Source organism: Procambarus clarkii, chromosome 45 (genome assembly GCF_040958095.1).
Source record: "Procambarus clarkii isolate CNS0578487 chromosome 45, FALCON_Pclarkii_2.0, whole genome shotgun sequence".
Taxonomy (NCBI): domain Eukaryota; kingdom Metazoa; phylum Arthropoda; class Malacostraca; order Decapoda; family Cambaridae; genus Procambarus; species Procambarus clarkii.
Window position 1 is genome coordinate 18882872 of NC_091194.1, and position 27083 is coordinate 18909954.

At 46.1% G+C, this 27083-nt stretch overlaps 1 protein-coding gene across 5 annotated transcripts in view; it reads right to left on the reverse strand.

Annotated features, from left to right (window-relative positions):
- The window catches only part of Pbp45 (proximal sequence element A Pbp45), a 98778-nt gene that overhangs the window by 65138 nt on the left and 6557 nt on the right, over positions 1–27083 (reverse strand). For all 5 annotated transcript variants that reach the window (XM_069301489.1, XM_069301486.1, XM_069301488.1 and 2 more), the window contains exon 3: positions 9519–9651. In XM_069301489.1, the coding sequence (XP_069157590.1) occupies positions 9519–9651 (133 nt within the window). The remainder of the gene's footprint in view (positions 1–9518; positions 9652–27083) is intronic.

The window sequence follows — 27083 nt, forward strand, 5'->3', positions numbered from 1 at the left end:
CCCAAGTCAGCCCCTCTCCTGCCCTGGGATCCTCCTCCGCAGGACCCGGGGCCCGAGTCATCTCCCAAAGTGCCGGCGTCAGAAGACAAAGCCGGCGCAGCCGAGTAAGCGGAACAAAGGGGGGCCCACTGGTCACACCCAGTGACTTCGGTAGGGAGACGAGACTTGAATGCCTCCGTCGCCACACAGGAAGGGGCATCCGCCGAGACTGCCCGAGCTTTAAGACCATCGAAACCCTGCTCCGGCTCAGAAACCCTCAGACACTTCTGGGCTAGAAGCAGGGGGGAAGGGGGACCAGAACGAACCAGAGAAGGGAAAGGATGAGGGTGGGCAGACTAACCCAAGGTCGAAGCGACCCCCACCCCTAAGTCCGGGTCCCTATCAGCAAAACGGGGCAGCCTCAGGGCATCCGGGTGAGCAACCAACCGAGCGCGTTACAACAACCTAAAACACGCATGCAATGCCTGCACCGTCTGAACCCTCATCTGATCATCACTAGACTGGGTAAATTGAGTCACTAGTAAGTAGCAGAACTCACAGGACTCAGGGTCGAAAGTGTCACCGAACCAACAGGCAGCGTGATGGAGGCAAAAACAGTGAGGATCACCTTGAGACAAGAGGACTGAACAACCCTCAAACTCACACGAAGCGGAGGGGGACTCCGGGGTCACATCCATCAGACCCACGCGTCCCCTAGGAGTTTCCCAGGGCCCTGAGCACTTAACTAGACTCACGCCCAGGTAACCCAAGGCAGGGTACTGCTAAAAGACACCGAAAACTACCAAGCAAACACACTAAACCTGAACCCCAGGGACGTGTACACTCACGGGGATCTAGCAGGGGGCACCGCTAGAGAAGCACTGTAATAGGCCAAGCACAGGTGGCAAGAAGCAGGGCAGATCACCCCACAAGGCAAAAAGAAAAAGAAAACCCCACAAGAGGACAGCGTACCCAAAAGGAACAGAGCTGGCCGCTGTAAGTGGCGAAAACAAGCTGCGCAGTACCCTGCGCCCCACCAATGCAAAACTGCCTCTTACCCTAAGGTAAACAAGGGAGACAAAACACCCAAGTACCCAAACGGCGGCCGAAAAACTGAGCAGTAAAACGGCCCAACTGAAGCAGGACCCAAAAAACTTGTGAAAGGTAACCTCTAGCTCCAAGGGCAGTACTTACAGGGCACCTAGGGGAAGGAAACCTAGGCGCATGCACCACACTCGAAGCATAGTGCTGAAATTATCACTGGAGCTAGAGCACACGACCTTAGCCTCTAGCATCAGCCAAAGAACTGACGGGTGGATAGCCGCCGTAGGGGGTCTGGGGCTCCCCCTTACCCCTTCCAGGAGGGGGGTGTTGCACAGACAGCGGCGCAGCGACATGTGACATCATGCTCGTTTGCTCGTTTCTTTTAGGAGAGTTCTATCCACTTGTTTGGCTTTTGGTAGCAATATTTTCACCAGAATAGGAATTTGTTTTGGGATGTTTACCTTTCTGAGTGTCTGACCCGGTCAGTGGCAGACACAGAATGCTTCCAACCACATGGGAGGTTTCTATAGGCCATTGCTCCCCTTGCTTCTCTGAGGGGGCCAGGTTCTGGCTCATGGTCTCCAGTAGGCCCACAGAACTCCATACACATGACTGATGCCAAAGTCTGACATTAGCATAACAGCCTAGTAAGCTCCGGGGAGCCGAAGGGGCTCCCCTAGAAATGAAATTAGTTTAAGAGATAATTGTAACCCAAATTCTATCGTTTAATTTGCATTTTTATACAAATGTTTGCAGACAAAAATTTAAAAGGTAGATAGATGAGAATAAGAGAATGCCCCTTCCTGGGGTATTCTGCCCTAGTAGCTTCTTCCAGCGCACATACTGGCTGTTACAGGATGTATTACCAGGGGCACAATCCCAGTGATCCAAAAACATATTCTGGAGAGCATGAGGGGGTTTTCTAACATTTCTGTATTATAACCGTGTTTTTTTTTTTTTTTTTTTTTTTTTTTTTTTTTTTTTTTTTGCATTAGTCATGTGACTGGTCTGCATTAGTCATGTGACTGGTCTCTGATCTTCACGAACACCATGCCCTGTTGAAGGGATAAAAATAAATGTTGAAAAGGTCCTTGTTCCCGGTGAGTACAGAAGTCATCCAATGCCTAATGTGGTCGTGTTGTACGGGTAATGAAAGCCGCAGGTTAGGGAAGGGAATTTTCAGGGGGAAAGCACCAAGCCATTACATCTATATAGCACATGGAAGGAATTGGATTAAGGATTAGGGATGGGACGGAGGGAAGGAATAGTGCCCAACCACTTGGACGGTTGAGGATTGAACGCCGACCTGCATGAAGTGAGACCGTCGCCCTACTGTCCACCCCAAGTGGTTGGACGAAGTGACCAACATACAGTTGCTCAGAAAATATTCTACTATTTACAGAACAATATACTGTGCATTACCACATCACTGTATATTAAAAATTACTTAATACAAAAAATGAGAAAGATACCCATTACCAGATTAACAAAACTAGAGCAGTCTGTGATAGATCAAATGTGTATTCCCTTTTGAATATGTGAATATTGAATGTGTGAACAAGTACTTTAAGAACCAAGCTATTGGTACAATAATTTTGATAAATCCTGATGTCAGGGACAGGAAGCCTGTACTTCTCTAGGATACAACCCAAAAGAGTTGCCTAACTCTCAGGTACCTATTTACAGTACTGTACTACTAAATGAACAGCGTATCAAGCGAAAGGAAATACAGTACTATATGCTAAAACATTTCTGTCCCACTCAGGAAATGAACCCGGGATCCTAAATTGTGAGTCAAGGATGTGGACCACAGGCAATGTATTCACCTAGTTGTGCTTGTGGGGGTTGAGCTGTGCCCTTTTGGCCCGCCTCTCAACTGTTAATACATCACCGGTTACTGGTTACGCTCTTTGGGTTGATCCAGTTTCCCTTCTTCCCTGTTTACCGGTGTGGGTCTCCCAGGTCATATGCAGGGTTGTTAAAGCTGGCCGGCCTGCGGTCTATCCCCGTGCCTATGAAGTTTCCAAGTTCGATGCTCTTGCTGCCGTTTTTGGCAACATGTCCTGGGATGACATTTAGGCGCGGAAATTTTGGCGGTCGAACAGGGTCCTGGCTGCTCGTTTTCTCGTGGATTTTCCTGGGCCAACTTGGGCCTGTGTCGCTTTGGGTCAGCGTTTGCAGCCAGTTGTCTCGGCTTTGGGTTGAGGAGTGAGCGGCGACCTCCTCCCGGGTAAGTCCCTTTACTTTTCCTCTGTGGGTAGTTAACTCCGGGGAACCGAAGGGGCTTCCCCCAGAAAACCAGCGTTGAATGTAATGAAACGCCATTTTCTGGGTAAGACCTGGAGGCTTCCGGGCATCCCTCCCTTCCCCCCAGACGGCGGTTTTTCGTGTGTTTTGACATCCAGCCTCAGAACTGAAGGGTGGATAGCCGGGTGGGGGTCTGGGGCTTCCCCTTCCCTCTCCCGGGGAGGAGGAAGCTGCGCAGACAGCAGCGAGGCGATGTGCGATGTCATTCTTGTTTGCCCGTTTCTTTTTGGGGAGTTCTATCCACTTGTGCGGCTTTTGGCAGTAATTTTCACCAGAATAGGGGTTTGTTTTGAGATGCTTACCTTTCTGGGTGCCTGACCCGGTCAATGGCAGACATAGAATGCTTCCAACCACACGGGGGTTTCTATAGGCCATTGCTCCCCATGCATCTCTGAGGGGGCCAGATTCTGGCTCGTGGTCCCTGGTAGGCCCCACAGAACTCCATACACATGACTGATGCCAAAGTCTGACATTAGCATAGCAGCCTGGATAAGCTCGGGGAAGCCGAAGGGGCTCTCCCCCAGAAAAGTAAGTAATATATATCATGCCATGGGTCCCCAAAATAATCTGTGGTAAAGTTCAACCTAAGAAAATAGTTGTGATTAGAGGACATCCCTTCCTCATTAAGAAAATGTGTGCAGTATGAGAAGAACTGCAAGTTTTGCTGAAACGACCCATATAAGCTGCAGTAGGCCGTTACATTAACCTTTTTAATGACTATGTGATGTCTCACTACAGACGAGTGTTAAAACGTAAGGAAAAACAAGTGTCTGTAGACAGGTTCTTAGCGAGACAAACAAGCAGTGAGCCATAACCAGGTCCTAGTGGTATGTCTGTAAAATGAGGGAGAGAGAGTACCCCAGAAATGTCATCGCTGCCTGAAGTTATAATGGAAGAGGACTCCCCTTTAAACACTAACATCTCCCCTCCCCCCCCCCCCTCCTTACCGTCTTCCATACGCCAACACGAGTCCTCAATAAAAGAATGATATATTGCAGTACATTTGAGTAGTATTTTGTATAAAATGTATTTTTAAGATAATATTTTTGGGTGTGAGTGAATGGATGAACATTCAATTTACATAATTTCTTATGGGAAAATTTGTTTCCGTTTACAAATTTTTGGTTTACGAACTGCTTGGGATTAAATTCGTAAACGAAGGTACCACTAAACTTCAAACGTCCCTACATTCCCCAGAATCGAGCAGCCTCCCATCAACCAATTAACACTATCGGTCACCGGACAGGTGCGAGGTCAACTTAGGGGTCATGCACCGAGCGTGCGGGCGAGCGAGCGGTGACACCTAAATGTGTATTCTCGTTTCAGCTGTCTCACCTTAATTCTCATGCTACGTCGCTCATTTTGGTATCATTGTGTTCGCAATTAAATTCCCTACAGGTGTGTATAAATATAATGTACAAAAGCCTGGCGTGACTCCCAACAGCAAAGCCTAAAGTCTGCAAAAGTTACCCGTGAGCGCACAAAATCAGTAAAATGTGCATACTCGTTCCATTTTTCTCACCTTAATTCTCGTCCTACGTTGCTCGTTTTGATATCATTGTGTTCGCAATTAAATTCTCTACAGATGTGTATGAATATAATGTACAAAAGTTTGGAGTGCCTCCCCGCAGAAAATCCTAAAGTTACCCGTGAACGAGCACCAATTCGTACACTGCAACCTAATGTGTATACTCGTTCAGTTTGATAACATCAATTTTCGTGTTACGTCTTTCATTTTGGTATCAAATTGTTCGCGACGTAAAGGCGCACATTTTAAAACTACTCCCAACATAATAGCATAATAAATAGAATTTTAACAAATATTTTAAAATTTTGACCAAAAGCCTATTTATAATTATATAAGTGTTCGGACATCAAGTTTCATGTTACATCTTTCATTTTGGTATCAAATTGTGCGCATTCTAAAGGCACTTATTTTGATACTATCCCGAGGTCGATTGGATAAAAAATGAATTTTATACAAATATTTTTTGTAGTGGACGCAAGTCCGGTCCAAAGTTAGGACTCGGGAGAAAAATAATGGACGCGAGTCCGGTCCAAAGTTACCGATAGTGTTAATGAACAGCCTTGATCTAAACCAAGTCAAGTGGATGGGAATATAAGGCCTATGAACTACAGCATCACCAGCATTCTTAACACAGCTCAGCCAAAAGCAACATTTCTTATCTGCCTCACCTAGCTGTACAACCACATGCACTTGGTTACAGCCACCACCAGTCGCCATATCTACCACCTGCACTCTACAGGTAACGCTTTATGGTGCGTTGTCAAGACACTGCCATACCAAATATAAATCTAGTTACCAGACTGTGTTTATTGTCCAAACCTGTCATAACTTTAAAATTCAATGTAATCAGCTTTATGAATATGACATATATACTGTACTGTATATGTTCCAACTGTGGCTAACACTCTGCCCCAACATGTAGCCAACCACCTGTCCCGGAGGGTGGCCGATTCATTGCCCTGGCCATACACCAACAACCACCACACTATGTGCAGTGGTTTGTTCGAGCACTGATCTCATATTGCCGGTAGTAATTACCTAAGTGTAGTTACAGGATGAGAGCTACGCTCGTGGTGTCCCGTCTTCCCAGCACTCTTTGTCATATAACGCTTTGAAAGTGTGAAAGGAGTGGTGTATCGGCATGTTTTGGGGGCTTTTCAAATTCATTTGGAGATACGTACAGTAATATACCCATTTGTAGTGGATGGCATTCAGTGCTTGGGTCACCGTGGCAATGGCATTCAATAATGTTATTTTTACCCATAAAGATTTTACCAATGTTTGGAACAGAAAGCCTGTTAGGCTTATCGAGTTATTTCCCCCCCCACTTCCTCTCTCTGTTGACCAACAACTGACCTCTCCCAGGATGCAACCCACAACAGTTGCTTTAACTCCTGGGTACATTTTCTAATGCTAGGTGAACAGAGGCCTCAGGTGCAAAGAAAAATGCCCAAACGTTTCACCATACCCAGGAACTGAACTCGGGGTCCCGATTGGTTGTGAGCAGATCGCAATAACAAATGTGCTACAGGTCACCTCTCTAGGTATCTACTCCTGTCATTCTACAATTTAAGGACCGTACACCATGTTTTCTCCCTGAAAACAAAGAGAAAATAAATAAATTACTCCCCCAGCCCATTATATTTGACAACTAAAAAATTATTTTTCTTTTGATTTTAATAAGAAACTAGAAAAGTCAAATTTTGATTCCAACCATTTGGAATCAAAATGGTTGGAATCCATTCCAAAATAGAATTACATTCTATTTTGGTAGTCTTCGCAAGACCAAAGCCAAATGCCAACGGGCACATAAATTCTCAGCAACCAAGGAAGCCAAAAGGGTAGGAGAACCTGCATGTGCAGCTTCACAAGGCCAACATCCCGAGAGAGCACAGGGGCGAGCAATCAACCAATAAGGTGCTCAAACTTTAGGTGGTAAACTTGCAGAACGGTAGAAGTTTCTCGCCACTCAAGTGTGCGGGTCCGACAGAACCCATGCGATGCCCCCAACAAAAAGAATACGAAGTCTACCAGCCAAGAAGACTTTTGAACCTCCAAATGCACCCAATACGGGTAAGAACCAAACTCAAATAAGGACAGATTTATTATGAGGACAGAATCCGGGTCTTGCAGGAGGTATGCAGCAAGAGCCTCCCAAACCTTCCCAAGGGCAGATACAAGAGGCAAAAAACCAGCGGAAGGATGGGGGGAGGGGGGGCGAGGAACCCAAGGGAGCTCGCAACCGAACCAGGGGAGCAAGGACCCCAAATCATAATCAGACAGAGAAGTGGGGTAAGAAACCCCTCCCCGTACAACAACAAGCCCCGCGAAGAGGGCACTAACACCCAAGCGGGGTCAAAGGAGGCCCAAGTCCCCCAGGTTAACTCCTCCCCAGCCCCGGGATCCCGCAAGTCAGGACCCGGAGCAGAGCCGTCCTCCATGCCCTCCACCGCTGAAGAAAAGGCAGAATCCAAGTGAAAGGCTGAAAAGAAGGGGGTCTGCTGGTGGGACCCAGAAGCCTCGGTAGGAGGAACCAGCTCGAATGCCCTTGTCCCCAACCTGAATGGGGCAGCCCCCAAAGCTGCCAGTCTCATTACCAACCAAACCCTGACTAGACTTCGCAACCCTCAGACATTTGGGTGCAGGATGCAGGGGGAGGGGGAGCAAGGTGAATAACAGGGGAAGGACCAAAGAGCGTGGACTGAACCAAAGTTGAAGCGACTAACGCTCCCCAGTTACACTCCACTGTAACATATTTCAAATGTACAGAATATTGTTTAAATAAAAATTATTGTGTCAAATTGGTTCAAAATATCAGGAAAATAAAAAGCATTCAATAACTATCTTTGATTGCCATAGAAATGATTAAGAAACAAATGAAATGAAAGAAATGATTTGCAACAAACCTCTAACCCAGGTCCGGGTCCCTATAGCCAAAGTGGAGCAGCCGCAGGGCATTCGAGTGGGAAACCAACCTAGCGCGTTGCAGCAACCTGAACCTAGCATGCAACATGGATGCTAGGTTCCTAACCGCAATGTCATCAGAATAATACTGGAGAATAAGCAGAGAACATGACTCGCAAGACTCTGGGTCAAAGGTGTCGTTGACCCAACAGGCAGCATGATGGAGGCAAAAGAGGTGACTGTCACCCTGAGACAAGAGCACACAGCAACCTTCAAACCCACATGAGGTGGGCTGGAATTTTGAAGACGCATCCATAGGTCCACCGAGCCCTGACAGGGTTTTCCAGAGCCCGTAGGATGACTGCTATGGGAAGCCCGGGCAAGGTGTTGCTAACCGGTTAAGACTCAAACTAACAACGGGGAGATCAAAACACTAAAACCCCTGCATAGTGTACAATCACAGGAGCCTAGCAGAGGGCCACCAAAATATTAGAAGTGGAACTATAGACACACAAGGCAGACCCCCACCAGACAAGAAAATAAAAAAGTACAACGTCCCCAGAGGAAACAGGAACTGGCCGCCACGTAGGTAGGCAGGATGCACAACACCTTGACGCCCCAACCAGCACGATTCCACTCCCTAGCCAAGGCCAAACAAGGGGCCATGAAACCCCAGAAGGCCCCCAAGGGCAGGATAAATGCCGAGCAGCAAAAACCCCTATGGAAATGGCGTTCTGAACACACCAGGGAAGGGAAACCTAACACGCAAGGGCAGTACTAACAGGGCGCCTAGGGAAGGATGCCCCTAAGTGCTTGCAGCCCCATACAGATGAGGACACCTGGCCACCACACACAACACTGCAGAGGTTGCCACGAAGGCAAAACCCCGCCTTTGGAAATTGAGGCCAGAGAAGACATCCGCCCTGGACCACATTAGCTAACAAACTAGAGTGCTGGGTAGCCGCTGCGGGGAGGGGAAGGCTGCACGGATGAGTGGCATGGCAGTGGAGTGTGACGTTTGCTTGTTTCCTTGGGATTGGAGGGAGTTCTGACTCTCTTTTTGGTTTTTCAGTGTACTTTTCTTACCATGTGGGGTTTGTTACTCCTACCTTTCTGGGTGCCAAACCCTGGTCGATGGCAGATAAGGAAAAATCCCAATCACAGGGGGGGAGGGGGAGTTCCAGGGCCATTGCTTCCTGAAACCTTTCTGAGGGGGGCCAGGTTCTGGCTCGTGGTCCCAGTAGGCTGAACTCCATAGACTGATGCCTTGCTCTAATATATCACACATTAACTCAGGGAGCCGAAGGGGCTCCCACAGAAAATGCAGCTCAAGGTCTCCTTCCGATAGTGGACACTTACACTTACCTGTCAGAAAACATGAGGCATCTGAAAGAACAAGGAGCAAGAAAGAGCAAGGAACCAAGTTGAATGAATAACCCGTCAATTTAACTGAATCGCCTTCTGCAGAGATGGGAATGAAGCTCCACTGCCTCTGTAACGACGACCTGACTGCCACCTGGTGGCTGTCAAGTAATAGTTCTATCAGTAGTTAGCAAAACAATAATTGCCTTTTCTTACAATTTCCAGTCTGGCTTGTAGGAGTCATGTGGTGTCTCTCAACCCCATGTGGTGAGACAGTTTGATCAATTGTCACAAGGGAGGATCCTGTAGCCAATGGTTTACATCCTCAGCTCATAGCTAAGGGGCCTGGATTCAAATCCCATTTTACTAACAGTGTTTAAAATGTAGACACTACCTGTATATTAGGGAAAACTTCAGTGTCTGCCAGCACACAGCAAAATCCTTAAATCTCCAATTCTCAGAATCATCAAAGAGTTGAAGAAGAGTTGTCAAATCTTGTAAATACCCAGAGGCTATATACCAGCTTCCTGAAAATATAATGTATATTTTGTATTAATTTTAAAACTGAAATCATTCAAATTAAAAAATTATAAAATTCAGAGAGAATATAACTTTATAATAGGGAAGGAAATTTAGTTCACCCCAACATACTTGGCTCTCTGCAGGTCATATAGTTTTGGACAAATCAGGATGGAGCATATTCCACTTTGAAGCCCTTGAGCCTAGGCTACAAACAACCCATACATTGTGCTGCTATACTTCAAAGATTTTGACTATCATTCATGGTAAGAATTAGCCTTAACCCCTGTACTGTGCAAAACGCCTTTAGGCGCTCTGAGAGTTGTGCTATTTTTTTTTAATTAGGCTATATTTTAATGTTTTTAATGTTTTCATTACTCTGTGTTTTTAAATGAAAATAGTTGAGTTTGGAAACATTTTTACATTAAATTTACCTGAATATTTATGTAAACAACAAGAATATGTCCTTGACAATTGCCCCAAGAAGTTTTTGCCGAAACCAAGTGTGCAGTGCAGGGGTTAAGTTACCAAACGTACCAATACCTGTACTTTTTTCTTCAAAATAATATTCTAAAAAGAACTTAGCATTTATAGATTTAGTCCATTATTAGGGGGAAAATCTTGTATAGTATTTAGCAGTCAAGGGGGCTCAAAATGACACCTGCATGAGAAAATTAATGTATAAAATGGATCATTTTAATAGACTTCAGACAGAAGACATCATAATACTACAGGATTTTTTATCTGACAAACCTGCAAGGAAATGTAACACTGGTTTCCCACTTCCTTGCTGGAGGAGGTAGATGACCAATTATATTTGTCATGAATAACAGTGGCATTATATAATGTATATTTTGTGTACCATTTAACACTCCACTGTAACATATTTCAAATGTACAGAATATTGTTTAAATAAAAATTATTGTGTCAAACTGGTTCAAAATATCAGGAAAATAAAAAGCATTCAATACCTTTCTTTGACTGCCATAGAAACGATTAAGAAAAGTAACCTTTACTGCCAACCTTTACGTTAATGTAATTTGCAACAAACCTCTAGCATCAAATGTTACGAAATGATTTTTCTGGCAGACCCCTCTGTAGCTCCCTGAACTGGTCCATGAAAGCCACGTGGAAATCCACCAGACTTACCGGAAACCAGGATCAGGCTGGCCGAGACCTTACGTATCCTGGGCTGCCAACTCGTGATGGACAGGTGCATCACAGCCAGGGTACTTATCCTGAGGCAATGATTGTTTACCTAGGGGTGCCTAATTTCTTTCAAGCAGTTGCTTTTTTTTTTTTTTTTTTTTTTTTTTTTGCACAAATATATGCTTTCTGCTTGGCTTTCCCTATTTTCTGGTTGATCTCTGATCCTGTGTTCTCCTACCCTCATACAGTGAGCTAGATTCTGGTCCTGGCTCCTGGTTGGTGACAGATGGGCCTCGGAGCCCAGGTTAGCTAGACCAATGTTTGGTGATACCAGTTCACCCCAGGGAGCTACCGAGTGGTCACTCGTGGGAAAAAAACCAGCGTTGAATGTAATGAAATGCCATTTTCTGGGCGAGTCCCGGAGGCTCCCTGGAGCTATCCAGGCTGAATGGATATGTACAACTTTCTGGCATCAGTCAATGCATGGAGTTCTTGCCTACCGGGGACCACGAGCCAGAACCTGGCCCCCCTCAGAGAGGCACGAGGAGCAATGGCCTATAGAACCCCCCACCTTATGATTGAGAGCATTCTATGTCTGCCATTGACCGGGATTGGCACGCAGAAAGGTAGGCGCCCCAAAACAAACCCCTATTCTGGGAAACTATTGCGACCGAAGACCGAACTGGTGGACAGAACTCCCAAAACGAAAATTAGCAAACAAGCATGACTTCATCATGTCGCCGCGCCGCTGTCTGCGCAACCCCCCTTCCTCCCCGGGAGGGGGAAGAGGGGAGCATCAGACCCCACCGTCGGTGACCCAACCATTAGTTCTTAGGCTGGATGTCAAAACGCGAAAACACCGCCGACCGGAGGGAGGGAGGGATGCCGGGGAGCCTACAGGACTCACCCAGAAATTGGTGTTTCATTACATTCAACGCTGGTTTTCTGGGGGGAGCCTCGTCGGCTCCCCGGAGTTAACTACCCAAAGATAAGGAAAAACAGGGACTTACCCAGGCAACGGTCTGTCCTCACTCCTCAACGTGAAGTTGAGACAATATGCTGCAACCGCCGACCCAAAGCAACACAGGCCCAACCAGGCCCAGGAACATACACTAGGTAGCGAGCGGCCAGGACCCTGTTCAATCTCCAAAACCCCGGGCCCGAATGTCCACCCAAGACATGTTGCCAAAGACGGCAGCCAAAGCAGTAAATTTAAGAAAGTCGTGGGCCCGGGTAAAAACCGCAGGCTGGCTACACTTAACACTTTCTGCGGATGAGGACTCCTCCTGGCGTCCTGTTTCGCCTACCAGCTCCCGCATGGTGGACATAAATTTATGTCCTCTTTTAAAATATTTGTATAAAATTCAATTTTAATCCGATTTACTTTGGGTTTGTTTCAAACTGCGCGCCATGAGGCTCTCTTTCTCACCACTAGGCTGCATGGTACAATAAGTTCATGAAAGGTGTGGACCACTTCGATCAAATGGTATTACCATTTTACCCGGAAAACTCACAAGTGGACCTAAAAGATAACGTTTTATTTCCTGCAAATGGCTTTGCATAATGCCTTTATTTTGTACAAATACAACACAACTGATCAAAAAAAGCTAACATTGCTACAGTTCCACAAGGTGGCAAATTGGGCCCTATTGTGCTGGGACCCGGAAGATTTGCCTCAAACAGCAACAGTATCTCAACACTTGCGGCACGCTCCAGACATAAATGATGACACAGGTCCTGCCTATGCTGACACCATGCAAACTCCTGGACCATCTGGTGTGAGGCGGCCCTTGTTCACTTCAACACCTCAAGCTGAAGCAGCAACCGAATCAGAACCCGAGATGTCTGGCACACTGCCATTTGACGAGACGGTTTTGTCAGACGACTCTGACTCAAATGTTGAACCTCCAGCGATTCAGTTGATTCTGAAAATCGCATGAACTACAAACTGAAACGAGTATTTTGATACCAGAATGAACACTGTATCACATAAACTGCCATAAGTAGACTCGAACCTTCATAGATTTTTTTTTGGGTGTAGAGTGTGTCCCAAACGGGTTGTAGATGGGTGACTTTATCCGTTTATACTGGTAATGTATTTTGTATTTTGATACCAGAATGAACACTATCACATAAACTGCCATAAGTAGACTCGAACCTTCATAGATTTTTTTTTGGGTGTAGCGTGTGTCTGCACGAGTGTCCCAAACGGGTTGCAGGTGGGTGACTTTAGCCGTTTATACTGGTAATGCTTCCCCCATATCATGTATTATATGCATATGTCTGTTTAGGGAATTTTATTCCGATCAATGTACAACCAAAAATAACTGTGTGCAACAAGTATAAACTTGACAAACATAACAAAAGTAAAAACATTTCGTGTGTGTTTGACGCTCACTGATATGTTCCAGCGTTGTTTTATATTTGGCGCTATTCTATCTTACGCTTTGTTGATCTTTTTTACCTACGGGCTCATAGAACATTCTATTGCGAACACATTGACACAAAAATGAATGACGTACATACAATAATAATGTCAGGAGAGTGAAATAAGTATAAACTTTCAAAGCGCCGTATCGCACATGTGTCGTCCCGTCACCGATACCAGGTAACAATTTCACCACTTCCCACACTCTTGCGGGTGGGCCGCAATCATTATTCTACGTTTATATTCATATCACCGTGTTGGGAATTTCATTGCGAGTCCATTGATACCAAAATTAGCGCTGTAGGACAAGTGTGGAGGTGATAACAATCCCAAGAGTAAAAACATTTTGTTGCTGTTAGGTGCTCACGGCGAGTCATCTTCATAGTTATTTATTTGGTGCTGGTATCCCTATACGTTTTGTGACTTTTTTTACTGATGTTCTTCTAGAGAATTTTATTGCGAACACGTTGGTACCAAAATGAAATACGTAGCTCGAGAACTAAGGTCAGTAGAGTAAAAAGAGTATACACATTTTTGTTTTTACGCTTACGCGGCAAAAACGCCGCGCGCACATACCGCTTTTTTTTTTACCAAACCAAGGGAGCGCGAAAGTGTTAATAACCCTGCGGACAACCTGAGAGACCCAAGCCCGGAAACAGGGAAGAAGGGAAACCGGATCAACCCAAAGCGCATCCCCGGTAACAGAAGCCATGGTGCGCAAATAACGGGGGCGAGCCGCAACCGAACACAACACATGATGCACCCCCGGCCTGACCACCCAAGCATCAACAACCCACAGCCCCCTCCGGAATGCAGCCGTCTCATTCTTCGCCAGAAAAGAGGGAGACAGCTGCAAGCGAACAAAACGACCACCAGGACCGAAAGAGCAGAAACCTCGGCGCCTGAGGAGAGCATGAAGCTCCCCAACCCAACCCCCCCGAGGCCAATGCCAACAGGAAAAAAAGAGCCTTAGAAAAACAATCCCGAACGGAAGGGGCCACAACAAACCGAGGCAAAGAGAGAAACGAGAGCACGTGGTCCAAGGACCAAGACGACTCAGGCGACGCATGAGCAGGCCGGAGGTGAAACAACACACGAGACAACTTGCGAAATAGGGCAGAAGTAACATCAACACCAAAAGCAAGCTGAAGCGGCTCCGCCAACACCGCACGATACGAAGTGACAGTATTCGGCATAAGATGATGGTCCTGAAACAACCAAGAGAGAAAGGGGAGAACAACCCTATCAGAGACCGAAGAACACCGACGCAATGATAGGAAAAACCAGAAGGACCGCCAGGAAACCTCATACTGCCACTGAGACGAAGCACGCAGGTGGGAGACCAACAATGAAGCCACCTGCGCACCTTACAAGGAATGGTAAACCCGAGTCAAAAACACCAGACGCGTCTCAACATATTAAACAACATACCACAGTGATTGCCATCCGACTTTTGTGCTTTAAGGAAATAACAAGTGAATTTCGTGTGGAGTCCACCTCGTGGTGCCAGAACCCACCCCATAGACCCACGTCCGGTGTGCCCACGGTGTGTGTGTGCTAACTAGCAAATTGGTTTCCAACAAGTGTAATAGAGGGAATGTGGATCGAGAAATAGTAATAGAGAAAGTGACTACCACTGAAAGTCGGAAATAAAGCAGAAAATCCCTTATGGTAATACAGACAAATTAATATCAGTGTTATAACTCAAGTAACTGGCAACTGACAGATCCAGCCGGCGGCCTGGGACAACGTGTCAACTGTACAGCCTCTGGGACCCCTCATCCTCGACCATGCGATAAGTACTCCCCATACAGTAGAACAAATAAACATATATTATTACAAATATACGGTATACATATAATATTAAAAACATATAGATATATACAACAAAACAAGGCAAAATGGGAGTAAACAAACAAATTTGCAGCCACTGTAACAACTCCTTAAAGTCGAAGGCAACGGGAATTGAATGTTATATCTGTAGGAATAGATTTCATTCGGCTTGTATAGGAGTGAGTAACACCACGGGACTGAGAGCTGGCCACTTGCTCTGGGTGTGAAAAAATGACCTGCCAGCTTGGAATATCCTAAAAAACCTTCTAGATAACATGACGCATGAACAGAAAACATCGTTCATTGAAAGCCTACCAGCCATCCAGAAAGAGTGGGAAAGGAACAACAATAATTCTAATATACCAGGGGCGGAGGCTATAGTCAGGGATGAAACTGAAGCAGAAAGTTAGGAAGTTGTAAACTCTGACTCAGTAGGCCCGGATGCAGATGACAGTAAACTAGGAAGTGTAACAGACAGCACTGACAGCTCGATACGTACAGACACTACGACGGTTCCCGATAGAGCGAGTCAGACCAGAAGGACAGACATGCAAATTTTATGCAAAGGGCATATGCAGACATAGATATGCTGGTAATAAGAAAGGATTAGAATGCAGTTACCAACATCCCAAATTTTTTTTAAATATGCTTAGGAAAGGTGAATGTCGATTTGGATCAATATGTAGGTTTTTTCATCCTGATATGTGCCAAACCTCACTGGAGGACAGAAAATGCTATGACCTCAGCTGCCCATATTTTCACATGAAAGGCACAGAACACTACATAAAGAGTGACAAGCAGGATAATGAATTTGGAGGACACTCGATAAATTTTTTATACCAAACCGAAAGAGAATTCAAAAGGAGGAGCATAGAGAGTGTATGGAACTGGATGCCAAACCCACTTGCATTCCAGAATTACAGATACAATTACACACCGAAAGGTAACTACAACTACGACAGACAACTGCCCTACAACAATCAGTACTGGCCAGAACAAACTCAGTATGTCCACGCATAAAGGGCTTGCAGAAAAAGTCTCCCAGTCAAACTATCACTAATAGAGTAACCTCATTCATCTTTGCCAACATACAAGGACTAAAAACAAGAACAAACAATAAAGTACAGTTCATAAATGGCCTCCTCACAGAGTCAAATGCAGTATTTTGAGCGTTCACAGAAACCCATGCAGGGGAATTCTTAGACAGTGAGATCTGGATTCCAGGATATAACCTATACAGGTGTGATAGGAAAATTAGGTCACATGAAGGAGTGGGTCTGTATATTAGGGAAGACCTTGTATGCTCGGAGCTCCTTAACGTTACAAATGAGGTGGTAGAGGTACTGGGATTAAAAATAAGAGAAAATAAACTTAGTGATTATTCTAATACAGTATACAAACCGCCAGATGCAACGGCCGAAAAATTCACAGAACAGATAAACAAAATAGAGAATAGCCTTCATAATTTGGAGAACCCGATACCTGATATTATCTTCCTAGGTGACTTCAACTTGCCTCGTCTCAGATGGAGAATAGTAAACAATAATATTATACAGTGGTACCTCGGAATGCGAGTGTCCCTGTATGCGAGTTTTTCGGAAGACGAGCAGGATTTACTCCAAAAATATGTCTCGGAAGGCGAGGGTTACCTCGGGACACGAGTTTGTTGATACGTGTACAGACCGACTGGCGCATGGTGGCATGGCGATCGCGCCTCAGTTTACCAGTGTCTCGTGTCCAGTGACTATCCCACCTGAATTCTTCACAAGGATTTACAGTTTTTTATCGTTTTTTTGGCCATTTGAGCATAAAAGTTGTCATTATATATCTTGCCATGGGTCTCAAGAAAGCCATTGGTAAGGTTCAACCTAAGAAAATAGCTGTGAGTAGAGGCAGTAGAGGATGTCCCTTCTTGATTAAGAAAATGTGTGAAGTATGGGAAGAACTGCAAAGTTTTGTTGAAAAAACTCACCCAGATAAAGCTGTAGCAGGCCGTTGCATTGACCTTTTAAATGATAATGTGATGTCTTACTACAGACAAGTGTTAAAATGTAGGGAAAAACAAGTGTCATTAGACAAATTCTTAGTAGCAAGTCCTAGTGGTATGCAGGCAAAATGTGCCAGAGTGTGCATACCAGTGAAGTCCTCACTGCCTGATGTGATAATGGAAGGGGACTCCCCTTCCAAACAGTAACTCCTCTCTTCCTCCCACCTCCTCACCATCTTCCATACGCCTACAGTATTCAACAGCAAGGTAAGTAATAACTTGAACATAGTTTTGTAGGTTTATTTAGATGAATTAGGTATAAAAATTTAGTTTGATGTGGGGTTTTTGGGGTAGTCAGGAACGGATTAATTCATTTCCCTTTATTTCTTATGGGGAAATTAGCTTCGGAATGCGAGTTTTCGGAATACGAGGCGTCTCCAGGAACCAATTAAACTCTTAAACTGAGGTATGCCTGTACCAGGAAATCTATCGGGACCTAACCAACCACAGATTAGAAAACTACTTAGATTCTGTGACAAATTTTTACTCAACCAGCAGATATCGGAGCCAACGAGAAATGAAAATATTCTACATATAGTCTTTACAAACAATGAAGACATTATCAGGGACATTATGATATCAGATACCGTAACCCGGCAATTATCCGGGATTCAAACATCCGGAAAATGCCCTTATACAGCCAAAATCGTGATCGGATAAAGTTATCACAATATCCGGCCAAAATGGCCACAGAAACCGGATAAAAGCTGGTTTGGCCGGATGAAAATTCGGTCATACCGTATTAATCCCGTCTGTGGCTCTAGAAGCATGGTGGAGGAGGGGGTGGGGTGGGTGGGTGGTGTCGGGAGGGTAGGAGAGGAGCGTCGGGAGGGACCACCTGGGTACAGGAATTACAATTTTAGAACAATTAATCATAGCCAAAAACAAATGAAATAAGTACTAGTAATTATGTAACAACAAATAAATAAGTTTCCTAAAAGCAATGTGCACAGGCTGAAGTTTCCTTAAAAAATATTTTTTTCCTCCTTGCGGCCTACGTAACGTGCTATAACTGCCCCACCCCAAGTGGATCCGTCCAACACTGGTCAACCCATGTGCGTCTGTCCCCTCGTGTTATACACAGTGCTGCGCCATTAGTGAAATATTTTTTTAAATAACTTTTATTTTCATAGTAACTTTGAACATTTTTGGCCAAGACTATGTCTGGTAGCAGCATCAATCGTTCTGGAGGTGTTAAGAGGAAGAAGGTTGTCCTAACAATTAAAGGCAAGTTACTATTATACACCTCAACCAGTGCCGCGTCACAGTGCTGCGCCATTAGTGAAATATTTTTTAAATAACTTTTATTTTCATAGTAACTTTAAACATTTTTGGCCAAGACTATGTCTGGTAGCAGCATAAATCATTCTGGAGGTGTTAAGAGGAAGAAGGTTGTCCTAGCAATTAAAGACAAGTTACGTGTTGTTCAACCAGTGAGGAGTCACAGGCAGCCAAACACTTTCAACAAGTGAGGCGCCACAGGCAAGCCAAGCGCCTTCAGCAAGTGAGGCGCCACAGGCAAGCCAAGCGCCTTCAACAAGTGAGGCGCCACAGGCAAGCCTCACTTGCCTTCAACAAGTGAGACGTCACAGGCAAGCCAAATGCCTTCAACAAGTGAGGCTTCACAGGCAAGCCAAGCGCCTTCAACAAGTGAGGCATCACAGGCATGCCAAGCGCCTTCAACAAGTGAGGGCATGCAAGCGCTGCAACAAGTGAGGGCATGCAAGTGCTTCAACAAGTGAGGCGCAAGCAAGCACCTTCAACAAGTGAGGCCTCACAGGCAACCCAAACGCCTTCAACCAGTGAGGCTTCAGCAGCTGGCAGTCAAAACTAACTTTGCATAATGAACCGTACAGTAATTTTAAGTGTTAATTTTAGTGTTGTGTTAGTATAGGTTACGTAAATTTTTAAGAATTCTTAACTTTAAGATGTGTGGCATCAATCAAGAAGACGAACACCAACAAGGTAAGTTGAGGTTTCTAGTTGAATATTTAATAATTATATGTGGCAAGGCAATTCAAATTATGTTGTTTGTAGTACTGTATAAAAATAGTTGGAAATGGTCATTTTGGACTTGTAGGTGAAAAAGTACCATTATCCAAAAAATGTGATAATCCGGCTGGGGGTCCTTCCCATATAATCCGGATGATCGAGTGGAGACAGTACCACATACTCAGATCACAAGCTCATTCAAGTGAAAACGACCACCAATACTCAGAATAGACCTAAAACGTTGACGAAGCGAGAGGGGTTATTCAGTAAATTCAATTTTAATAATAAAAGGATAGACTGGGAGAAAATAAATATGGAACTTACAAACATTCCATGGGAAACTGTTCTAAGTAATACAAGTCCTACAGAAGGAATAGAAAAACTGACTTTGGAAGCGTACCAAGTCTGTCTGAAACATGTTCCTTTGAGGAAAGCCAGAAACAGATCCAACGTAGAAAGAGAACGCAGATGACACTATAAATGAAGGAAAAAAATAACGGAAATGCTTATGCAGACACGAATTTCCCGTCAAAGAAGGAATAATTTAAATAGGGACATTGAAGAAATCGAGCGGAAGTTGAAACACTCATATCAAACTGAAGAAAGGCAGTTAGAACAGAAAGCAATTCAGGTGTGAGATTTTTATTTTCTTGACAGGTTATCAAAGAAATTGAGTCCTATGGATGTTACGTTAATCGTAACTACCTCGCAAGAGAGGCAGACCTTAAACAGCAAGAGCTGCCAGTGGCAGATATTTAATCTTAAAGCCTAAGATCATAGGACCGTGGGAGCAAACCGCCAGGCGAAACCACTCGGGTAACACCTGTCACTTAGGTCGCTGGCTCCTTCTAGTTAACAAACTAATAAAGGGTAGCCGACGGATTCTCACCTCTTATTTATAGAAGTGTGGTGCTGTGCAATGGACTCGAGCTTTAGATACAGACTTAATATGAACATAAGCAGGCAAAGCGTTGCAGAACATGAAATGTGGGACAATAATATTGGAAGGTTTGACGTAAACGACCGTTTCTATAACAAAACAATTTATTCACAAAAACAAGAACTAAAACTACTACACATTCAATTTACGTTACTTTACTGTCACTCCAGTGGCACATTAAAGAACAGCTAATCAACAGCCTGATGGACCCACGGTCTCCTTATCCCGTCGTCGCTGACTGAACATTGACACTAACTGAACAAAGTGGTGCCCACTGGTGACGCAAGCTTGCAATCAATATTGTCACGGCTTCACGGTGACCAATACTATAATCACAAAAACTTGACTGGCGCTCGCTGCCCACAACGAGGTACCAAGTAACAAGGCGGTTAATCCAAGAATGATAACCCCTTATAAACAATCTTACGTTAACACTTGTCTCTCAGGACAACAAACAAAAGTTACTCTAATTGAATTTAAACAATTACGTTAATACACACGTGTCACAACGACACTTAAATGGCACCAATAACTCGTAAGTCAATTAATTACATCAACTTGAAAGTCAAGCATTCGGTGAGTAATTCCCAATTAATTACTGAATACAACAGCCTCTTAATTCAGACGAGTATTGATAAAGCCTACTGTCTCTCAACTGACAGTTCACTTCCGGTCTTACGACAAGATTACCTTAACGAGGGTAGACTACTGTACCACACACAATGTTCCAATACTCCGTGTAAACAACAACATCAACACCTGGTGAATTCACTAAGTGGCGATTACTAATTATCTTTAATTAGCTACGAGTGCTTAATCACCCTGTCCGCAGACAGAGCTGATCAGTCCAACGAATTACAACAGCTAATTACAGCGCAATTGACTCCGATCATACAGACCGTCAACCCCTTACGTTAATTATTCAATTAACGACAGCTCGTTAACTCGTTAACACTACGATAGTCTTTACTTGACAATTCCTCCACTGCGTGAACTTCACTGTGACAGTTGCCTTTACACGTCCCTACGTTAATCACAACAATGTTCAACGAACAAGTGACCTCGTTAAGTAAATCGTGACCCCCGGTGACGTTAACTGACTTTAATTCTCACGGAATCCTTCACAGTACACAACGCCTTCCACCAAGGTCAAACTTGTCTACGGTTTACACACGGTACAACACAGTACATCACAGTACAACACAGTACACCCTTGCCACTCACCGCAAAACTTGTAAATGACTTCCCCCAGTAAATTATACACCAATAATTCACACTCTACCACAACACAACAGTAAAATATATAACCAAGGAAAATCTCCCTGTTACCACTTTTCACTGCTGAAAAAGGGAATCAAATTACAGCGAATACATACACATAGAAAATTAACATGGAAGTAAATAACTCACTTTACCTCTGAATGTGTCACTAGGTGTCTTCACACACGTCATAAATCACAGTTGGGCCCAACCTCAACTTGGTGACGGCAAACAGGGTAGACTCACACGTCTCCAATTCCCATTCACCTCCCCAGGTGGTCACAGGGACAGAGGACAGACGGAACACTGGGGGCGAACCCAGCTTCAGAGTTTTATTACCCAAACGGAAACAGTGTACTTACATCAATGATGTGGGGCCCCTCTTTCACTCACACATACACGTCAATCACATTCCCACTGCTGCTGCTGGATGATGACGTAGGCGTCCTCACTTCCTACACGTGGTCAAGGTGGAGCACAGGGTCCCAGACCACGGGGTGTTAGCTCTACACACACACAGAGACCAGGATGGCGCAGATACACCGACTCAGGCAAGCCAGAGTTGCACACAACAGCAGGGATGCGGTACCACGCCCTTCCACTTGGCACGGTACCCCAGGATACGACGGTACACGAGATGGAGTCCTTCACTGTTCCTCAGAATTATAACATTTAAGGTTTCTCTCTCACTGAAACCCTCTCTAGCACGTCTTACAGCAGTATCTTCAAGCACAGATACGATCGACGGCGGATGTCGCTTTTATAGCCCGATAATTAACGCCTCACTCTCAGTCCAGTTCCTCTAAGATGGCGTCCCACAATTACGCGGCTAGATGGACAAGTTCACACAGCTCGATACAGGCCTCTCTCCGCTTACCGGATTCTTACGCACGGCACACGGAAAGATAGCAAGATGTTGGCGTGACTTTAGCAACGTTGCAGGCGGATATTTCCCGATGCTTGGCCTAGCACGGAAAATACGTCGACAGGGTACAACGTCCAAGGTAAGAATGTCGTTTCCCGCCAATACCATGCCTGGGGTACCATGCAGTACCCCTCAGCGTCTTGGCCAATCACGGTTCAGCATTTCTGAGGCCCAGGCCCTCAGCCAATCGCGCACCTGCTCCATGACGCCACCCCCACTCACACACGAGGTGGACACGTGATAGGGGGGGTGGTCTACGGCCGTTAACCCCCCCATACCTCCCTCTCTACACTTGACTTGTACAAAATTCCCTGAAATCAACTCCCTCCTGTAATTTCCTTCACAGACCTGATACAGCGATCAGAATGACATCAATGGCTAGCAAATGTCATGGGCTGTCCAACGACACCCAACACGACTGTGGAAAAGTTATATACAGAAAGTTGAATCACGGTGCACATCACCGGTGCACTATGCAATTTCGTACTCAACTCAGTGCACGAGAGAGCAGGGAAAATATGTCCCCTGACATCAGGAAATAAAGAAAAATCCAAAATACTTCTTCACATATGCTAAATCAAAGGCAAAAACCACTGCCAATATTGGACCAATTCGTACAAGTGAAGATACACGGAAGATGACAAAGAAATTAGTGAAATCCTAAAAAAGCAGTATGAGGACATGTTTACCACTCCAATAAACAGCATGAAAGTGGAAGATCCAGACAATTTCTTTATGTGGGATATTCAAACAGATTGCTGTAAATATAACTGATATCAACACGAGCATACTAGACTTTGAAAGAGATTTTGAAAACATGCCCATGCACTCGGCCCCGGGTCCAGATTCATGGAATTCAATATTTATAAAGAAATGCATAGTGCCAGTAGCACAGGCACTCAGTATAGTGTGGAGGAAGAGCTTGGACACAGGGGGGATACCAGATGCACTTAAAGTAGCAGACATAGCCCCTCTACACAATGAAGGGAGCAAAGCATTGGCAAAGAATTATAGACCAGTTGCACTAACGACGCACATAATAAAAGTATTTGAGAGAGTGATTAGGAGTCAGGTTACCAATTTCATGGAGACCAATGACCTTCACAACCCAGGCCAACATGGATTTCGAGCGGGAAGATCGTGCCTCTCACAGCTACTTGATCACTACGACAAAGTCACTGAGGCATTAAAAGAAAAACAGAATGCTGATGTGATATACACGGACTTCGCAAAGGCTTTTGATAAATGTGACCATGGAGTGATAGCACACAAAATGAAGTCAATGGGAATAACCGGTAAAGTAGGACGCTCGATACTCAGTTTTCTGTCAAACAGGACTCAGCGAGTAACAGTCAACCAAATAAAATCTAGTCCAAGCGCAGTTAAAAGCTCTGTACCTCAAGGTACAGTCCTTGCACCGCTGCTTTTCCTTATTCTCATATCAGATATAGACAAAAGTACAAGTCACAGCTACGTGTCATCCTTTGCAGATGACACACAAATCAGTATGAAAATTACCTTGGCTGAAGACATTGAAAACCTTCAAGCTGATATTAATAAAGTTTTCGACTGGGCATCAGAAAATAACATGATGTTTAACAGTGATGAATTCCAGGTACTCAGGTACGGTAAAAATGAGGATCTGAAATATAATACAGGGTACAAAACAGAATCAAATGTGCCCATAGTAGGAAAACAGCATTTAAAGGATTTGGGAATAATGATGTCTGACGACCTAACGTTTAAGGAGCCTAACCAAGCAAATATTGCGTCAACCAGAAAAATGATCGGATGGATTACGAGAACTTTCAAATCCAGGGATCCCATCACAATGGTTGTACTCTTCAAGTTACTTGTGTTGTCTCGTCTTGAGTACTGCTCAGTACTCACTTCCCCTTCAGAGCAGTAGAGATTGCTGAAATAGAGGGAATACAAAGAACATATACGGCACGCATAGACGCGATAAAGCACTTAAATTATTGGGATCGTCTCAAAGCCCTCCAAATGTACTCACTAGAAAGAAGACAAGAGAGATATCGAATAATATACACATTGAAGATACTGGAGGGCCAAGTACCAAATCTACACAGTAAAATAACAACGTACTGGAGTGAACGATATGGAAGAAAATGAAGAATAGAACCAGTGAAGAGCAGGGGTGCTATAGGCACAATCAGAGAACACTATATAAACACCAGAGATCCATGGTTGTTCAACACACTCCCAGCGAGCATAAGAAATATTGCCGGAACAACCGTGGACATCTTCAAGAGGAAACTAGATTGTTTCCTCCAAGGAGTGCTGGACCAACCGGGCTGTGGTGGGTATGTGGGCCTGCGGGCTGCTCCAAGCAACAGCCAAGCCTGGCCTCGGGCTGGGCTTGGGGAGTAGAAGAACTCCCAGAACCCCATCAACCAGGTAATCAACTAGGAAGACGCAAGGAGAAGACCGAATCAGCCTCGTACAGGGCTGGACCAATGCGCTGAAAGAGGTGGAGCCAGGGGAAGACCCTCGGGTTGGGACACCGAGCAAGCAGCGCCTGAAACCAAGGCTGGGCCAGCCACCAAGGAGCCAGAAAGACAACTCGACCTCGGTAAGTCTCCAAGCGAGTCAGGACCTGGAGCAACAGCGGAACCAGGGAAAAGAGGTACAGGTAACCCCACCTCGCCCAGTCCTGCCTGAAGGCATTGACCCCGACGGCCTCGCAGTCGGGGAAGGGCGCAACGTATACCGGGAGATGCTTCGACCACGGCGACGCAAAGAGATCCACGTCCTGAGTCCCGAACGTCTGGCACAGCCAACTGAAGGAGTCAGCATCGACCGTCCATTCCGTGGAAAGGCGCAGGAACCGGGGCAGGAACCGGGGCAGGAACCGGGACAGGCCGTCCGCCAGGACGTTGGACACTTCCCCGGACATAAACCGCCAGGAGAGCCAAACCCCGAGAACTCAGCAGACGAGTCACCTGAAGCGACCAGCCCCAAAGAGCCAAGGACTGCATCGAACCCCCGCAGTTCAGGCAATGAACCACCGGGATGCAGTCCAAATGGAGCCTGATCGTCGATCAGCGACGATCAAGCAGAGGCCAAACCCAACGATCGCGAGAGAGGCAGAAGGGCCGGCCCTGAAGGAACCAGAACAGCTGACGAAGCCACACCTGACCCGGTGGGTAGACCATCATGGCAAAGTTCAGGCTCCCGCACAAACTCTCGAGCAACCACCTCGTGACCCAGGAACCCCTCAGAAACGGGCGAAGGTGGGACTGCAGGCGCAAGAGAGCCGCCGGAGGAAGAGACAAGAAAGCAGTGCGAGCATCCCAAACCAGACCCAGCCAAGACCGAACCTGAGATGGAACCAGATGGGACTTCCTCCAGTTCACCAAAAACCCAAACCCGGCGAGCTGGGAAAGAACCAAATCCTTGGCGAACAGACACGCGGACCGGCTGGGAGCCCAAACCAGCCAATCGTCGAGATAGGCTAGCACTCGAACACCTAGCAGACGCAGGCGGGTCACCACAACCTAAGTAAGGCGTGTGAAAACGCGAGGTGCCAGATTGAACCCGAAGGGAAGACAACGAAAGCGGTAACCCTGACGCCCCACAACAAAACCGAGCCAGTCCCTGAACCCCCGATGAGCCGGGATGTGCCAATACGCGTCTTGAGGTCTAGGGACACCATCCAAGCACCCGTCTCCAAAAGAAGACGGACCTGGGACAGCGTAGTCATCCGAAAGGAGGGGCACAAAACGCACGGGTTCAGACGGGACAAGTCCAGAATGAACCGGAGGTGGAAACAGGCGGGAAACCCAACTGAGGGATGACGTCGTTTCGACCACGCCCAAGCGAACCCACTCTGAGATGACCCGACAGAGTGCAGGAGAAGAGGCCAGCCTCAACGACAGCCTCAAACCCCCCCGAGGGAGAAAGAGCCACCCAGCGCCACCACAGGCCGCACGAAACGATCCGAAAAGCCCACGAATCGTGGCACCTGGCATGAGCAAACTGGGCAAGCCTCCCCCCTCCACCCCGTCAATGGGACAAACCGTGAAAGGGCTGACGCGCCTTGCGAGAACCTAAGCAGCGAACAGGACGGTCCCCACGCCGACCAGCAACAGCCGGAACCGAAGGTGCCGCCAGCCCCAAATCCGGCACTAAAGGCCTAACCATACGAAAAGACCCCCGAGCCCTGGCACAACCCTTCCAGGAAGGCACCCCGCGAGCCCCCCGGAGCAACACCAACTCAGACATAGGCCGACAACTGACCGAGGCTGCCTGCAGATACTGCACCACAGCAGACTCCGCAAATAGCAACGGACAAAAGGGTGAAGACAAACAAAGAGCCAGGGCCCAGGCGGACTCCAAGGAAGAAGCCAGCACTGCCTGACGACACGTGAGGCGAGAAGCATAGAACCGCGAAACCGCATCACGCAGGATGGACACGAAGAGCTTCAACAAAGCAGACGACGCCCGCACCGCAGAGGGCAGCGCACTGGACCCGACAGCGGCCCCAAGTGCTCCCATATCCAACTCGAGCCAATCTGAGGACAGCTCAAGGAGGGAAAAGCAACGCAGAACCAAAGCAAGCAGGCCACGAGTCAGCAAATCCTCCGCAACCAAGGCAGTCAAGAGGGAAGGAACCTGCACGTGAAGCTGCATGACACCAACATCCCGCAGAAGGGCAAGGGCGAACAAACACGCATTAAGATGCTCAAAGTCACCCCCCAGGAAAACCTGTAATGCAGTAGAAACCTCTCGCCACTCAAGTGCGTGGGACCGACAGAACGTGTGCCAAGCCTCCAACGAAAAGAGAGGACAGTCTGCCAACCAGGACAACTCTGGAACTTCATAACGAAACCAGCACGAACCAGG